This window comes from Myotis yumanensis, unplaced genomic scaffold (assembly GCF_028538775.1).
Source record: "Myotis yumanensis isolate MYYU_CA2020_CCGP unplaced genomic scaffold, mMyoYum1.0.hap1 SCAF_4, whole genome shotgun sequence".
In the NCBI taxonomy this organism is placed as follows: Eukaryota; Metazoa; Chordata; class Mammalia; order Chiroptera; family Vespertilionidae; genus Myotis; species Myotis yumanensis.
Genome location: NW_027223755.1, coordinates 93,348,293 through 93,367,118, shown reverse-complemented (window position 1 = coordinate 93,367,118; position 18,826 = coordinate 93,348,293). Strand labels below are relative to the sequence as shown.

The following is an 18,826-nucleotide window of genomic DNA, read 5'->3' as shown; positions in this document are numbered from 1 at the left end:
TTGAGCTCCCCTCTCCTTGCTCACCCAAATGCTAATCCTATATAATAATCCTGTATAATAAAAGGGTAATATGCAAATTGACCAAACAGCAGAACGATCTGTCACTATGACTTGCACTGACCACCAGGGGGCAGACGCTCAATGCAGGAGCTACCCCCTGGTGGTCAGTGTGCTCCCACAGGGGGAATGCTGCTCAGCCAGAAGCCCTGAGCAGCTGAAGCGTAGCAGTGGTGGTGGCAGTGCTAAGGATGTCTCAGGCCAGTCTGGGGGACACCCCCCCCCCCCCCCACACACACACACACACAAACGAGTATACGAATATCGTGCACCGGGCCTCTAGTTCTTCCATAAAAATTGCCCCTGTGGCTTCAGCCAAGAAGTTTTACCATGTTCTCTAGCTTCACTTGTTCATGTTCTTGCTGTCCCACTCAGTTAACACATTATCGTGGACAGTCTTCTCATCGCCAAAGAGTTAGACCAGCTGTCAGGTGCTCTGAGCTCTTCCACCTTTACCCCAGCCTTGGGGTAAGATCCCCAGGAAGCTGGCCAGGGTTCCTCAGGCATGTCCGTTTGCCATCATAAATGTTCTTACTTGGTTATTTATTTGTTTGTCTGTCTCCCAATTTGAACATAAGCTTCATGAGGACAGGGACCTGTGTGGCTTGTTCACCTGGGCAATGTCAGATGCTAGGACAGGGCCTGACACGTACTAAGTGATCAACAAGTATTTGTCACAGGATGAACAAAAGAGGCAAGTGCTGGCCAGCCTTTTCTTAACAGCTTGCTCTTGCCACTTCGGTCACAGCATCTGTGCTGGAGCTGTGACTTGTTCTAGGGCTGAATCAAGCCCTTCCTACACACCTGCCATGATTGCTGACTCCCTGGCATCCCAGATGCAGTCTCACTGGCTGGCCCAGTTTAACATCTTTTGGGGAAATTCATCAGGAGAAGCACCGCCTGTGATAACCTTTCTCTAATCCTCTAGTCTGATTTCACGCTGTATGGACCTTCTCCTTGTCCTGCCAGCCAGAAGGCTGGATGCTGTCCAAATGGAAGTTTTCAAAGCACAGAGTGGGATGCTCTGGCGAATGTCTGGGGAGTCTCTGCCTTGGTGCTGAGCAGGCCAAACAGACACAGGCTCTGTGTGCCCCCCTCTCTCCCACTCCAACATTGTTAATTTTGGGTGTGTGTGTTTTGGGGAGTGAATTGGGGGGGGGGGGTTCTTTGGGGGAGTGAATTTCTAGTCCCCCTAACTCCACTTACCCTTTCTTACACTTTAGCTTACAGATAAGTTTCAGGATCTTTAAATAGGAGCATCCTAAAAGGCATATTATGATTCATATCATAAAACTTGTATGAAACTTGAATTTAGTATGTCTGTCTCTGAAGTGAACATAGTCATTATTAACTGTAATGGCTTAACTTGTGAAATAAGTGACTCTCTTGAGAAAGAAGGGTCTGTGGAAGTGGGATTTGTTTGTAGTTTCTAGTTCTCAGTGATGAACCTCTAGTGTGTTGGTTGCATGTTGAAAATAGGCTGCAGTTTTCTAGTCTCCAGGCATTTTGGACTCTTAAACTCATCTCACAAGGTAGAGTCTGTTAATGTGCAAAAGTCCGAGATTGGGATTCTACATTCTGCAGATCTTCTGTTGGAGACATGGTAATGCTGGCTCTTTTCCAAAGAAATGGAGTAAGGTCAGTTATAAGGACTTGCCTTGAGCTCTAATACGCATTTTCTTGCTTTTTTCGTTTGTTGTTTATCTATTTGATTTTCTTGTAATGCTGGGCATTCATAACTTCATGTAAATACTTGGCTAATAAAAGTGTTGTTTACTCCATTGTTTATATTTTCTGTACTATAATGCTTATAAGCATGCGGCTTGGAGCCAGACTGCCTGGGTTCTCTGTGGACTCTGGGCAGGTTCTAGCCTCCTGGAGCCTCAGCTCTCCAGAGTGCCAACCCACAGGGTTGTTGTGAGGGTTGAACGAGTGAATACATCTGAGGCACTCAGAACAGGGCCTGGCACTAGGAGGCTGTAACAGTTTTTATCATGATGATAAAAATATTCACACACAGAGTTTGAGAGAAAATGTTACATAACAGTTGTTATCATTGTAAGAGAAAAATCTTAATTTGCTATATAGTTAAATGTCCAAGGTAATCATTCTGTCCTTGGACACTTCTCTGAGAGACACAGCTTTGCACACAAAGTTGGCCACCCTAACGGTTTGATCATGTAAACACTAAGGAATCCTAGTGCCCAACAGAAGAGCAACTGCTGTGCTTGTGCTTTCAGTGGCTTACTCTGTAGCCATTATGGGTGTCTGCCACATTTGTCAGTGGCAAAAATGCTTTTATTTTAGCCAGAGGTGGGAAAAAAGATGGGCATGGAAATGGACATGCACCATGAACTCAAATATGTAAATATCCATAAGCAAAGGAAAAGACCCAAGGAAATACATTGCAGCTTCAGCAGTGGTCATCTCTGGGCAGCAGCATGATTGACAATTGCCATTTCTCTTTTGTTGTTGAAGTTTCTAACTTTTCTAAAATGAGTGTTCCATTTCTAACACTCAGACGTTATTAAACTGTTAATATCTCTGAGGAGGTTGAATTAGTTGATCTTCCAAAGCTCTGGGATTAGATACAGCATTAAAATATTAAATCTTAACCCATTCAGCTTTCTTTTCTTTTCTAGTACATTTAAGCAAACATATAGTGAGGGTCTCTTCTACAACAGTATCTAAAACAGTGTGTGCAAACTGCAGCTCTTTGGCCCCTTGAGTGTGGCTCTTCCTAAGCCTCAGGAGTACCCTAATTAAGTTAATAACAATGTACCTACCTATATAGTTTAAGTTTAAAAAATTTGGCTCTCAAAAGAAATTTCAATCGTTGTACTGTTGATATTTGGCTCTGTTGACTAATGAATTTGCCAACCACTGTGCTAGGGCATCGTGGGGAGAAAAGAAGAGCAAGGTGCAGGTATAACATCATAGAGCTTAAGAGCTTGAAATCTAGTGGGTATTTTTGTTTTGCTTTGTTAATCTTCACCCGAGGATATTTTTCCATTGATTTTTAGAGAGAGTGGAAGGGAGGGGGAGAGACAGAGAGAGAGAGAAACATCGATGTGAGAGAGAGACATCAATTGATTGCCTCTAGCATGCACCCCGACTGGGGCCGGGGATCGAGCCTGAAACCAAGGTACATTCCTTTGATCAGAATCTAACATCTAACCCTCGACCCTTCAGTCTGCGGGCCGACGCTCCATCCACTGAGCCAAACCAGTTAGGGCTTTAGTGGAAATTTCTATTTACCAACATTTAAAAAATGAATGTTTACAATAGCATTAAAAACATCAACTGCCTAGGAATAAATCTAACAAAAGATGTGTAAGACCCCTATCCAAACATTGAGAGAAATGTAAATGTCATAATGTTACACTATGGTAAAGATGTCAGTTCTCTATTTATAGATTTAGGTCAGTCTTAAAGAAAATCTTAGCAAGTATTTCTGTGGAAATTGAGAAGATGGATTTTTAAATTTATGTGGAAATACAAAGGGCCAAGAATAGCCAATGCCATAATGAAAAAACAGAAGAAAAGAAGTTTGGAGGACTTATGTTATCACATAACAAGATTTGTTATAAAGCTGCAGTAATTGGACAGCATGGTATTGGCACAAAAGTAAACAAATAGATCAGTGGAACTACAGCATCCAGAAAGAGTCCCGCATCTGTAGTCACCTGATTAATGACAAAGGTGACATTGCAGTGCATTGGAGAAATGAGGACCTTTTCGGTAAATGATGATGAGTCAACTAGATATCCAAATGGATAGTGAATTTTGGCCAATGTCTCACGCCACACACGAAGATCAGTTTCAGATATAATGTAAGTCAAAATGTGAAAGGGAAAACTAGCTTTTTTTGGGAAGAACACAGCATTTCTTCATGACCTTTGGGGTAGGTAAGGATTTCTTAAGCTTGACACAAAAAACATTATCCAAGGGAATGCCTTTCACATTAAAATTAAGAATATTTGCTCATCAAAAGACAACTGTAAAGAGAGTAAAGAGGCAAGCTACATTTAGAGAAAGTATTTGTCATGTGTATATCCAATATAGGATTTGTGCTCAGAATATATAAAGAATTCCATCAAATAAATAAGGAAAAGGTACTCTACGTAATTTTAAAAATGGACAAGAGGAAGACTTGCACAGGTACTTTGCAAAAGATATTCAAATAGCCTTGAATATGTGAAAAGATATTCAACTTCAATTATCATACAATGAGGGGCCCAGTGCACGAATTCATGTACCTTGAAAGGAACTGTGGGCCGTGAGGCTGCTGTAGGCACAGGGGAGGGTCTCGGCCCATCCTCCATGCCCCTGCCCAGCCCCTCCTGCCGCCACCGCTGCTCCCATGCGCTGATAGCTCCCATGCGCTGATAGCGCTGGCCCCACTCACACCCATTGACAGCGTGGAGTGATTGGGGCTGGCGCCAGCAGCGCGTGTGAGCAGCATCTGCTGCCCCAATCGCCCCTCAGCAGCAAGGAGAGGTCACCTGAAGCCCTTCACATAGAATCAGGTTTGTAGGCCATGCACCACATGTGGGAGCTTCTAGAATCTTCTTTGCAGGACTTACTACCCTGCCCTTTCCTCTGGTTTTGTCTGTAAGGACCTCCTCGTAGTTACTAGAATTTTTTTCATAGATTAGTTAACGAAGGATATGATGGAAACAATAATAGTATCATATATAGAAACTGCCATTTTATGTATCTGTCTTTTTACTTGTTTATTCCTCCTAATAACACCATAATAGGTAGGTACTAAAACATTATGGTTCAATTGCTGCTCCCTTTTTATGGTTGATAAAACTGAGGTGAACAGAGATTAACTAACTTGCTCAAGATTACCCAGCTAAGCCCAGACTTTCCACTTCCTGCTCTGGCTTCTCTGGATGGCTCCATAACTCGTCCCATGAAGTCCTCTTTTCATGAATGGATCCAGCGTGAACTCTCCTTTCTAAGTTCTGAGAATATTCCATGTATAATTTAGTAATAATGTTGATTAGGGCCCCAATCATGACGACTGCAACATAATAATAATAGTAGCAGCTAATTCTGCATCTATTGAATGCTTACTGTGTGCCAGATGCCAAGCTTGGCTCTTTCTATGTGTTATCATGTCCAACCCCTGGAACAGCTCAGCGAGGAGGCCTTGACTGTTACTGGTGCCTTATGGAGGCTGACTCTGACCTCCATAGTTAGGAAGTGTCAGAGTCAGGGGTCAAGCCCAGGTCTGTCTGTTACACTCCCAGAGCCTGAGCTCTTCACTGCCTCTCTGTGTTGACACTTGCTGTGTTTGGCTTTGGACCTTTGGCTATGTTCAGTCTTTATATGCTCTGATGTAACATGTTCATGAAGACGGTCCCCTACCTTCCCGCCATTCAGAATTTATTGAGTACCTGCTGTGAACCAGGCATTTTGGAGTCACCAGGATCAATAAGATGTTTCTGATCTTGAGGAACTCATGTCTAGGAAGGGAGGCAGATCATTGCAAATGAGGGTGGTCTGTGCAGCAGCAAATACCTATGGGTACAGAGGCACCAGAGAGGAGGGACTAATCAAATCCCCCAGGGCAGGAGGGTGGGGAGGTTCTTTAAAGAAGGCTTTACCAAGAGGTGCCGGAGGTAGGTTTTTAAATAGTAGTAAGAGTTTAGTGATTGGTTAGGGCAACAAGGGCATTCCAGGCACAGTGAATAGAAGTCAGGGCTGGTCCTAAAGATTTTACTCTCTAATCCTTAATGGATGTCATCCTCTACACACAAGGAAACACCAGAGTGGGAGAATCTGCCTCTCCCCTGGCACCAATAGTGCCTGTCATAGCAGGGAGTGGGTATGCTGTGGGCTGCATGGAAAGTGTTATTGATGGCCATCGTGTGAGAGATGCAGTGACCCTGAAACTTTAGTGTAAACTCATTCAAAATGCAGATTTGGGACCCTGCACTTAGGAGTCTGTGAGTTGCTCTGAAAGAAACGGGTGTGCCTTAGCATTTGATTGTCCTGATGTGACCGGTATTGTGGGCAGGAAGCCATTGTTGGGACAGAGTAGAGAGAGATAGAATGGTTTCCTATAGGCAAAAGTGACAGATTGGGTGAATTTTATCTCCCTGTTTAATCTGTACATAGAACATAACATACTAAAAACTGGGCTAGACTCAGAGGAATGAGGAATGAAAATTGGTGGAAGAATTACAATAACTTAAGATATGCAGATGACACCATCTTACGGCAGAAAGTAGCAATGATTTGAATGACTTCTGATGAAAGTGAGAAGAAAGTGCCAAAGCAGGACTTGCATTTGAACATCAAGAAGACAAAACTCATGACAACAGAAGGAATACACAACTTTAACAGTGAAGTTATTGAAATTGTTAAAGATTTTGCTTACTTTGTTCAAATATCAATTAAAATGGGGACTGTAGCCAAGAACTCAAGAAGGCCGAGACTCGAAGGGCAGCAGTGGAAGAATTAGGAAGGATCACCACAAAAATATGTCATTAGATACCAAGGTTAACATCCACACCCTCATATCCTCAATTACTATGTACCGTTGTGAAAGTTGGACAGTGAAGAAGGCTGATAGGAAAATGACTGATTGGAAATATGGTGGTGAGAGCTCTACAGATACCCTGGACCTCCAGAAAGATGAACAAGTGGATCCTAGAGCACATTAAGCCTGAAACATTGCTGGAGGCAAAAAAATGACAAAACTGAAGCTCTTCTACTGCAGGGACATCATGAGAAAGCAGGGTTCTTTGGAAAAGACATTAATGCTGGGAAAAATAGAAGGCAGCAGGAAAAGAGAAAGACTAAAGGGACAGACTGACTCCATAAAAGAAGCTGTAGGCATGAGTCTATAGTTGCTGAGCAGGGCTGTTGAGGACAGGACATTGTGAACATCACTTATTCATAGGGTTACCAGGACTCAGAGCTGACTCACCGTCATATAACACACCCAGGAGTCAGTTCTGTGGATCTGGGATGGGGAGCTAGAATCTGCAACTTAGGTGATTCTGATGCAGGAGGCCTGTAAACCACAATGTGAAACTCTGCTCTTTGACTTGGAGAAGATGAGTCAAGGCGGCATGAAGATAGAGATTCACGAGTGCCCTGGTGATTCATCCCAGGCTGAAACGGTGCCGTGGAGTTACCTTATCTCTGAGGAAAACTAGCTTCTGCTCCCGTCTGTAGCCCTGCCTATAGATTTGGACACAGGTGTTGGAGATTTCTGTTTTCCGGGGGCTATTCTGGTTACTGAATAACAGTGGTTCTCAACCTTGGCTGCACATTAGAATCACCTGGGAATCTTTTTAAAATCCTGATTTCTGGGCCTCATCCTCCGGAAATTCTGTTTCTTTGTTGCTAATGTTGTGGCCCCACCCCATAACAAAGAAACAGAATTTCCAGAGGATGAGGCCCAGAAATCAGGATTTTAAAAAGATTCCCAGGTGATTCTAATGTGCAGTCAAGGTTGAGAACCACTGGCATAGAAGTTGCATGTGATTTTAAATTAAAACCAGCCCCCTTAAGTAGTAGATCGCTCCTTATTCCCTCTGAAACAGTCTGTCTTTTGTTTCTTACACATTTTTAGAGATTTGTTTTTTGATGGGACGATCCTATTTAATCTTTTCCTGTCTTGCTCTCACTAGCCCCCACCCCCAACTAAAGGGGGCCATAGAAGAAACCAAGAGGTGACTCTTGGTATTCCCTTCGCCTTCCCAAGTCTGAGGCTCCCTAAGCAGCTCAAGTTACCTCAGTCTGTGGGCCCTAACGATGCCATCTCTTAAAAGTTGTGTCACGTGCCACTCCCAGGGCGTCTGACCAGGCTTCTGGGTCCACCACTGCTCAGCACTGGCCTCAGTCATTCAGTTGCCCTCACCACCAGCAGAGGGCTTCCAGGATGGGCCTCGGCCTTCCTGTCTCTGCCCTAGCAGCTGGCATAGGTCTGGAGCAGCGTGGGCCTTCCAGGACCATTTAGGACCATTTGGGTGGGTGAAATATAGTGCCATAGTCTCAAGCCCACTTGACTTTGTGAATTCCAACAATCTGCACTCAGCACATAAGATCAGTGTCCTGCGAGCAACCCACTTTATGTGAGCCATCAGTTCTGATGGGTGATCTGAACTTTAAGGGAATTGTGAGCAATCCAAGGGTAATCTTGTGATTGCACATGATTTTTACCCAGGCGCTGGCTTTGGGACCACCCTCCCTAAGCCATGACACCACCTCATGCAGGTCTTATGTTAAGCATTCAGACCTGAACCATGTGTCTCCACTTGCTCCACTAGCATCACAATGACCTGGGGAGTGTGTGAAAAAGGCCAATGCCTGGTCTTCCCTCGGTCCCCCTGAATCGGAATCTCTGGGTGGGCTTTCATACCCCCATTTTATCCAGTTCTCCAGGTCATTATCTTTCACACTCAAGTTTGAGGATGGCTGTCTTCAAGGACTTGACCATTCTCTTACCTCAGTTGGGGTTGGTGTGTCCCTGGTTATATAATGCTTCGAAGAAGTGTCTGCCATTTTTCCTGAATGGTAAGTTCTGTATCATCTGAATGGCAGTTGTGCTAACTGGATGTGAAAAAGCACAGCCATATTGTCCCCCAAATGTTACTAATGGTCATTGAGCCTGGCTTTCATATCAGTTGGTAATCTTTACTATTCTTTCCTTTCTCTCAGGTATCTGTACCACGTTTTGACCAAAAACACCACAGTCACAGAACAGAACCGGAACCTGCTAGTGGAGACCATCCGTTCCATCACCGAGATCCTGATTTGGGGAGATCAGAATGACAGCTCTGTGTTCGAGTAAGGGTTTCTAATGTTTTTAAATTTTTTTTCGTCTTCCTTTGAATATGTTTCTAAATGCACATCATGAGTCATTCTGATGATGTCAGAATTTGAAGCCAGTTTGGTCTTGCACGGATATCTATTCCTCTATCTATATAAAATGTCCTGAAACACCACAGCTGAAAATGGGAAGTATGAAAATGAGTCTCTAGAAAATTTGAAAATACGGGTAATTTTTCCAGTAGTGTCTGATTATCACCCCCAAGGAAGGAGACAATGTCCTGGGTAGTTAGACTTTAAATGAACTGGGGTAGACACTAAGGGCAAACATTTATTATGTTTACTGATGGGCCAGGCACAGAGCTGAGCTCTTGATGAGATAACCCCACTACGTCTCCCAGTGACTCCAGGGTAATGGCCTTGTCCTATTTATGTGTATGGTCACACAGCTGGTAAGCACTGAAGCAGTGCCTCGTACCAGAGCCCATGGTGCTCTCATACTTTCTAGATGAGCAACCTTAGGCCAGCCTCAGTTTCCTCATCTTTAAAGGAGAGAGAGTTCCCTGTCTAGTGCCTGGTATAGTCTAGGGCCTATCCCAGCCGTGGGCAAACTACGGCCCTCGGGCAGGATCCGATCCGGCCCGTTTGAAATGAATAAAACTAAAAAAAAAAAAAAGACCGTACCCTTTTATGTAATGATGTTTACTTTGAATTTATATTAGTTCACACAAACACTTCATCCATGCTTTTGTTCCGGCCCTCCGGTCCAGTTTAAGAACCCATTGTGGCCCTCGAGTCAAAAAGTTTGCCCACCCCTGGCCTAGGCCCATGGTCGGCAAACTGCGGCTCGTGAGCCACATGTGGCTCTTTGGCCCCTTGAGTGTGGCTCTTCCTAAGCCTTAGGAGTACCCTAATTAAGTTAATAACAATGTACCTACCTATATAGTTTAAGTTTAAAAAATTTGGCTCTCAAAAGAAAGTTCAATCGTTGTACTGTTGATATTTGGCTCTGTTGACTAATGAGTTTGCCGACCACTGGTCTAGGCAGTAAGAAATGTTAGCAGTTCATAATAAAATAAAATAAAGGTGTCCCTATTGCTGGTTAAAAAGCAAAACTCATTTGTAGAATATAATGAACAACATAAACTGATGAACAAAAATAGATACAGAGACATAGAAGCATCGAATAGCCCTGCAAACCTCAGAGGGAAGGCAGGGGAAGATTGGGGGGGGGGGGGGGAGGGGGCGCGGGCGCGGTGTATGCATGCATATAAGCATAACCAATGGACACAGACAATAGAGGAGTGAGGGCATGTGCTGGGGAGAGGTCGTGGGGGAGGGGTGTGGGGGGAGGAAAAGACATATGTAACACTTTCAACAATAAAGGATTTAAATTAAAAAACAAAAAGCAAAGACTACTTCCCCAATAGACCTGTCTCAGGGTCTGAGTGCAGAAGAGTTTGGATTGTGACAACCACCTGATAGATTTTATTTTTATATAAAATAATCTCAATTATAAGTATTGAGGCCATTTTTAAGACCATTAAAAAAAGGTATTCCATTTCTAACATGGCTTCTTATTAGATATCCTGATTTTCTGGATAGCTCTATGTTTTCATCGATCAGGTTATTTAAATAAAGCTACTTGTGAAAACACAAACCTATGACACTGGCCATGATCCCCAAAGGATAATAGGAGTAATAAAGTGAGGTGTTGCTTATAAACGGGACTAGCTTTCTTTAAGGTTCCATGGAGAATTGGTTGGTTAGTATCTGTTTTTGGAAATGAGAGAGACCCTTGGGTTAAAGCTTAGAAACTGTCCTCCTTAGTCCATTTGTCAGCTTAGAAAAATTCCTGAGCTCTTAAAGGCCCAGGGATTCCTAAGTGGCTGCCTAGCAGAGTCCCCAAGAGAATTTGTTTTGAATACTTTTTTTATTGTGGAATAATTTTAGATTTACAGAGAAGTTATAAAGATAGTACAGAAAGTTTCCATATGTCCCCCCCCCACCCCCCCCCACCCCCGTTTCCTCCATTGTTAACATCTTAGATTACCAAAGTGCATTTGTCAAATCTGAGCAGTTGACATTGGTACCTAACTACTAAATAAACTCCAAACTTGATTTCCATTTTGCCACATTTTCCATTAATATCCTCTTTTTGCTCTAGAATCCCAATCCAGACTCCCAGTCCAGGCTCCCACAGTGCATTCAGTTGTTACATTTCCCCATTCTCCTCTGGCCTGTGACAGTTTCTTAGTCTTCCTTGTTTTTCATGACCTTGGCAGTTTTGAGGAGTACCTATCCCACCTGGGCGCATGGGAATTAAGCTCCATCTTCTGCAAGGGGGAAGTATCTACATACACTATTTAAAGTTCTGCATGGAAGATTTGTTTCTTCCCATTTATGTATTCAGTCATTTATTTATATCAATATGAATGCATGGATATTTATTTTATACTTTGGATTATAATCCAATACAGTGTTATTTGTTTTGTTGCTGAATTGGCTCCAGCTTTGGAAGCTCCTTCAGGTTGGTTCCTGTGTCCTTTGACACCCCCCCCATTCTTTTGTTTTTGAGCACTTCCTTACTTTCTGGTACTTTAAGATGCTCCAGGTTCATTTTTTGTTTTTTTCTGCCCCAGCCCTAGAATTAGTCATTTTTCAAGGAGCCCCCTCTGTACTTCTCCAGGGTGTTTTTAAAAATCCAGGCCCTTGGACTTCATGCTGGACCTAGGGGATACATCTCTGGGCAAAATCTAGGTACAGGCATTTTAATAAGTTCCCATGTTGGTTATCATTACGCTGCAGTAAGCTTGTTGTGTGATCCTTGGTAGACAGGTAAACAAAATAGGTCAAATGTTAGGAATATTCTGGGGGTCCATGTGAATGGCTCCCAGAATCAGAGTTGGAAAAGATTTTAGGGGTCTTTTTTTTAAGGTAATTTATTCATTCATTTACCCTTTCATGGATTCAAACAGAAGTTATGTGGCCCACAGTCCTGCTACTGTGGAACTGACAGTGGAGGGGAGAGAATTACTAAAACTAAGTCAACCAGCAGACACATGTTACTGCAGCGATTTATTTGGAGTACCCCAAAATGAGAGGTTATTTGCTCTTAGCTTGAACTCAGAGAACACATAACTAGAAACATCACTTTGTTTCTTTAAAGAAAAGCATTAAGGAGTTCTGTCTCCTTTTCAAGACTAAAAAAACCAAAGTGTACTCCTAAATGTCAGTGCCCCAGGCTGCGTGCAGAACAAGTCCTGTCCAGAACAAGAAAGGCAAATGTGGACTTGGGGACTGGCTAGGGTCCTACCACCATGGTAGCATCTTCTGTTTCCTTTCCGTTCTTTTCCCCCAGACATGGAAACTACAAACTTGACAGTTTGGAAACCAAAACCCTTTATATCCCATTGTTGTTTAACACTCAAAGACATGGAGAGCAAAGGAAAGAGGCTTAGTAAGAAGAAGGAAGGATATAAAATATTTGCTTACCAAATATTTTGCTTACCAAGTTTTAAACACAGATTACTGTGTAATCATTGAGTAGGTGAAGATCTTTCTCATTCTGTCAGAAATGTAGTAGTTCACTGCTTCCGGAATCAGCACTGTTCTTGCCTTCTGAGAAGAGAGCTGGGAAGGTTGCATTTTCCTGTCCAGCATCGTGGGAGCTGGATGGATAGCATGGAAGCTGAGGCTGTGCAGGTGGCATGGTCTGGCTGCTCTGCAAATGCCTTTGGGGATTGGGGGGTACACATGTGCTAAGCATGAAATCAGAGGATGACTTGGATTTCCATCTGTGGAAACAAACCACTGACGCTGTCCCATTCTCTCCCCAGCTTCTTCCTGGAGAAGAATATGTTCGTTTTCTTCTTGAACATCCTGCGGCAGAAATCAGGCCGCTATGTGTGCGTTCAGCTGTTGCAGACCTTGAACATCCTCTTTGAGAATATCAGTCACGAGACCTCACTTTGTAAGGACAATCCTTGACACCTGCCTCTGCACTGCTGAGAGTTGGCCGCGTGTAATTTGGCATGGTTTTTGTGTTGTTTTTCAAATGTCTGTGTTTGCCATATATCTTAGTGTACTTGGGCTGCTGTGACAAAGTATCCCAGACTGGGTGGCTTAGACAACAGAAATTTATTTTCTGGAGGCTGGAAATCCAAGATGTGCCTTCAATGTTGGTTTCTGGTGAGGTCTCTCTTCCTGGTTTGCAGATCGCTGTCTTTTCATTGTGTCCTCATATGATCTTTCTTTGTGCACACACTGCAAGTTCTGGTGTCTCTTCCTTTTCTTTCCTTTTTTGTTAATCCTCACTTGAGGATTTTTTCCATTGATTTTTTTAGAAAGAGTGGTAGGGAAATGGAGAGAGAGAGAGAGAGATCAATGTTTCACACACACCCAACTGGGCCAGGAATTGAACCTGCAACCCAGGTACGGACCCTTGACCAGGAATCGAACCTTCGATCCTTCAGTGTGTGGGCTGACACTCTAACCACTGTACAACACTGGCCAGGGCTGTCTCTTTTCTTATAAGGATACCAGTCTTATTGGATTAGGGCCCTCTCCTATGACCTCATTTAGCCTTAATCACCTCCTTAAGGCCCTATCTCCAAAACAGTCACATTGGGGGTTAAGGCTTCAACATAGGGATTTTGAGGACACATTTCAGTCCATAACATCATGTTTATCCCTGCTTGGTGGTGCTTTGAATGGCTAAGAGAGGGTCTGTTGCCGAGTGATTCTGGGGCATTGGCATTTCTTGTTTATAATTTATTACTAATGAGTTGGAGTCTATCAGCCAATAGAATAAGCATTGGAAGCAGCCGGGGAGGAAGAACTCAGCCAGAGCATGCAGGGCGTGGGCTTTGGCACCTCCCCGACTGACACCTGTGTGACTCAGAGCTTGTTCCCTGCCCTCACTAAGCCCCTGGTCTTCATCTAAACAACCTCCCCTGAGAGGCAGGTGCTGTCGCTGCCCTCATTTAATGCTCAGAGAGTTTGAGTCACTGGCCCAGGTGACAGCTCTAGCAAGGCCAAAATTGAGAAGAGGTTCAGTCCAGGTGAGTTAGCTCCATGGTTCTTAGTTGGGGGTGATTGTGCTCCCAGCAGACATTTGCCAATGTCCAGAGACACTCTTCGTTGTAAAGATGGTGGAGGTTGGGGGACTGCGTGCTGCTACTGGAATCTCATGGGTGGAGACCAGGGGTTCGACTAAACATCTTACAAAGCACAGGACAGCCCCACAGCAAAAGAACTTTATAGTCCAAAATGTCAGCAGTGCTGAGGGTGAGAAACCCTGTTAGCTCCTAGTCCTCCATGCTTGACCACTACCTGTATTATTCCAAGGTGACCACACCAAGCCCTAGTAACTAAGGAAAAGAAGACAAGTGACTGAATGTCTACATCAGAGGCAGGTTCTAGGTCCCCAATATAGGTTTGAAAATTGCCCTAACCGGTTTGGCTCAGTGGATAGTGCGTTGGCCTGCAGACTGAAAGGTCCCAGGTTCGATTCCGGTCAAGGGCATGTACCTTGGTTGCGGGCACATCCCCAGTGGGAGGTGTGTAGGAGGCAGCTGATCGATGTTTCTCTCCCATCGACGTTTCTAACTCTCTATCCGTCTCCCTTCCTCTCTGTAAAAAATCAATAAAATATATTAAAAAAAAAAAAAAGAAAGAAAGAAAATAGTTTTTGTTGGGTAGAAGGAGGTAGTGATGGTGTCATTGGCATTCCTTTGGGGAAGGAGGAAGAGGTATGGAAGAGCAATTGAATGGTGACTCTCAGAAACCACCACTAGATGGTGCTACTGCTTCAAGATGAATGTGAGTTGTCTCTCCCTAAGTCAGTGGTTCTCAACCTTCTGGCCCTTTAAATACAGTTCCTCATGGTGTGACCCAACCATAAAATTATTTTCGTTGCTACTTCATAACTGTAATGTTGCTACTGTTATGAATCGTAGTGTAAATATCTGATATGCAGGATGGTCTTAGGCGACCCCTGTGAAAGAGTTGTTCGACTGCCAAAGGGGTCGCGTCCCACAGGTTCTCAACTTTTGTTACACTGCACATGAATTGTGTGGTTTCTGAGAGTTCCGAGAGGGCAAGACCCAACTCGGTGGTGCAGGCCCTGGGCTCAGACCCAACTAGGCCCCAGGCTGGTTCTGCCATAAATTCCCCCAGTGTGCTCCAGGGAGTGAACTCTCCAAGCTGCAGTGGAGATTATCCTAGTTACTGAACCTGTGGGTCGCGACCCCTGAAAATTCATCCTGCATGCCAGATATTTACATTACTATTCATAACAGTAGCAAAATTACAGTTATGAAGTAGCAACGAAAATAATTTTATGGTTGGGGGTCACCACAACATGAGGAACTGTATTAAAGGGTCGCAGCGTTAGGAAGGTTGAGAACCGCTGTTCCTAGTACTTGGGAAAGGGAGTGGCTTGAGGATTAAGTTTGATAGTGTGTTTGCAGAGCATAGTACTGGGTCTGGCAGATAGATGGAAGTGTCTGGAAGGGTTGGTTTTATTATGAAATCTAGCATTCCCTCCAAATGTCTGTTCTGTGGTGACCCTTTCTAAGCCCGGCTACTCATTAAAGATAGGAGTTGGGACAATTAAAATTCTGGGGTTCCTGGATTAGATAACTTTTCATGTACTGTGTCTAAAAAGGGTGCCCTGCTGTAAGAAACCCAGGCAGATGCCACTAGCTTTAGGGGAAATTCACCAGAGTACTTATAAGCCTGCCAAAATGGAGAAGTCACTTACTTTGTATAAAACTTGGATTTATGTGGGTAAGAAGATAGATGACTTTTGCTTTTATTTTTATTTTCTAATTATGGAAAGAAAATGTCATCATTATAAAGCAACAACCAAAAAAAAAAAATCAACTATTACAGCCTAGCCAGTGTGGCTCAGTGGTTGAGGGTCACGGTTCAATTCCTGGTCAGGTCACATGCCTGAGTTGTAGGCTTGATCCCCAGTGGGGGGCATGCAGGAAGCAGCCAGCCAATTGATGATTCTCTCTCATCATTGATGTTTCTATCTCTCTCCCTTTCCCTTTCTCTCTCTGAAATCAATAAAAACATATATTTTAAAAAATCAAACATTATAAAATATAGAAAGCAATAGTTCTGTAGAATCTCACCCTACAGTTCAGACAGATACCATTTTGCTGTTTGTTTTACTTTTCCCTAACCTACCAGTTATCTTAGACCTTCTGATTGCCTGTTCATGCAACCTTACATAGTTTAGTTCAAGAGCTGCATTTGCTGGGCCATAACTTATTTAACTTGACCATGGGCATTTAGGTGTTTTCCGGATTTTCACTATTACAAGCAGCCATATCACAAGGGCACCTGTTGGCTGCTGATTTTGGTGACCTAAGTGACAGAAGGCTGAGAGACTGAGATTACTTATAGACTCCTGGGTTTATTATGAAAGGATACCACAGAAAGTCAGCCCCACAGTGAGGGGGTAGGAGAAAAATTCCAGCCGAATAATAGAGGCCCTTCCGCTGCCCCCAGGGTGGTCCCCACCACCCACAGAGTCATTTTGTGGAGGCCCTGGAAAAGTCCCTGCTGTAATGATTGGAGCATGTGGCTTTTCCACCTTGAGAATGCAGCCCAGAGGCTCACGTTGCAAGGCTGAAGCTACCAGCATTGGTGTCTGCACCTCTGGTGGCCCGGAAGCCACTAACCAGTCACAACGAAGCTCACCATGACATCTCAACTCTCCCTTCTCCTGCCAGCTCATTTGTCCCCATCTATAGCCAGAATGACAGAATGAAAAAGAAGCACTCTGGCCATTAGTATCACCTGGACTGCTTGTCAAGATTCTAGGCAGGTAGATTGCAAACTGTTCAAAGCATGGAATACTTTGCAAAAGGAAAAAAAGGAATGAACTCTTACCACTAGGTGCAGCAACATGGATAATTCTCAGATATGATGAAAGATGCCAGACAAGAAGCGTGCATACTGTGATTCCATATCTATGAAGTTCAAGAACAGGCAAAGCCAGTTAATGATGGAAGTCAGACTAGGGGTTGTCTTTAGAGAGGGGGTAATGACTGGACAAGGTCATGGGGAGCCTTCTGGGGAGCTGGACATATGCTATGTCTGGTCTGGGTGGTGCTTATGGTGTCTATATTTGCAAAAATTCATCAAGCTAAACAGACACCTAAGATTTGTGAAGTGTATATATATATCAGTTCACAGGTACATGTACTTAACATTCCTATATATGTGCATTTCCACATATATCAAGCCGTACAGTCAAGATTTGTGGAATGTGTACCTCATTTTTAAACACAGATTCTTGGGCCCTCATCCCAGACACACTGCCTCCTCTCTTGGAGCAGACGCCAATATCTACCTCAGTTATTGTTCTGATCAAGAAATTTTGAAAACCATTCTAAGATTACAGACTTCATGGCCTGTCTGTGCAGCCAGAATACCCATTGTGTGTTGAGTGCAGTGGCTTTTCTGGAGAGCTGGCTTCTGAGGAGGACCCAGCTGTGGCCCCTGCCGTAGCCCCTGCCATAGCCTCTGCCATAGCCTCTCATGGCCCTGGGCTCCTGGCTGGCCCTTTATATTGTGTTTGGTGATTCCAAATAGTCATTTCAGTAATTCTTTGGCCTAAGTTATGTACCTCTTTGGCACCAAATAACTTACTGGTTTATTTTCGATTCACCCAAGAGCAACTGTGTTCAGTCCTGGGAATATGGTGGTAGAGACTATGAATCTCCAAATGAAATAATAAGTAATGGCAGCTAACATTATTGAGTGCTTACTTTGTGTCTCTCACTGTTCTTAGTGATTTCTGTGTATTATCTTTAATTCTCAGAACAGCCCCGTGAGGAAGGCATTGTTATTTTAGCTTTCAAACAAGAAGACTGGGGAGTGGTGAGAGTAAGTGGTTTGCTCAAGGTCACCCAGCTAGGATGTGGCAGAGGCAGTGCAGACCCAAGTCCATGTTTAACCCAGTGTCTCACACACGAGATGGTGGGAAGCCCTGTGGGGTTTCTTCACGCAGAGTCCCGGGCCTACCCCCAGAGATGTGAGTGGGGTCAGGAATGGACCCAGGATCCAGCATGTCTGACTAGCTCCAGGTGATGCCGTGCTGCTCCTCCGAGGACCACACTCCGAGTCACTCCACTCTCCTGTCTTGTGTGTCTGCCTGTAGGTGCAGACGTTGATGGTGCTCTGCCTTTAACCATTTGTGGGGAAGCACCTGGGGTGGTGCAGAGCTCACAAGCTGGCAGTCCAGAGGACAGACAGGATACAGCAGAGCCTGCTTTGAAGGGTGGCTGGTGAGGACTTAGAGGAGGGCCCAATGCCAAGGTCACGAACTAGGGGCCCTATAGGCCACAGCTGGTCTACAGACTTAGGTTTTCAGGCCAGCACAGCTTTAAAAACTAGCCAGTCTAGTGGCCAACATTGCAAATTCAGGAGATGCAGCATTAAAATCTGTGTTACCCAGCTTCCTTTGCATCATGGGAAGCTCTCACCATGCTGAACCTGCATTTCTGAAGGGGCCAGGGGCACGGAGCTTCGAGGGAGTAGCCGTTCTTCCGCTGGCCCCGGTGCCTCCAGGCCCTCATCATTGTTGACCCCCATTAGTGATGATATTAACACAGGCTTTGACATGGGACCTTGCTTCCAGTTCCATCTCTGCAACTTTCTGTTTCTTGGGGCAAATTAATCAACCTCTCTGAGCTTTTTTTTTTTACTCATCTGCAACATGGGAAGAATGAGGCCTACTCTGCAGTATCGTTGTGACAGTTACAGTGTAAAGCATTCAGCCTGGTGCTAGGCCTGTAGTGGAGGTTATGAAAAGCTATAAAAACTATATAGGGAGAAAAAAACCATGTGTGTAAGGCCCTTTGTGGCATTCAGGAATGATGGGGTGACTTTTGGTGGCAAAATGGGGAAACTTTTTATATAATACAGTGCTTTTTACCCTCATCCGTGGGTT

At 44.1% G+C, this 18,826-nt stretch overlaps 1 protein-coding gene across 3 annotated transcripts in view; it reads left to right on the top strand.

Annotated features, from left to right (window-relative positions):
- Positions 1-18,826, top strand: part of CLEC16A (C-type lectin domain containing 16A) — a 227,042-nt gene that overhangs the window by 5,103 nt on the left and 203,113 nt on the right. For all 3 annotated transcript variants that reach the window (XM_070412976.1, XM_070412975.1, XM_070412977.1), the window contains exons 2-3: positions 8,743-8,871; positions 12,693-12,826. In XM_070412976.1, the coding sequence (XP_070269077.1) occupies positions 8,743-8,871; positions 12,693-12,826 (263 nt within the window). The remainder of the gene's footprint in view (positions 1-8,742; positions 8,872-12,692; positions 12,827-18,826) is intronic.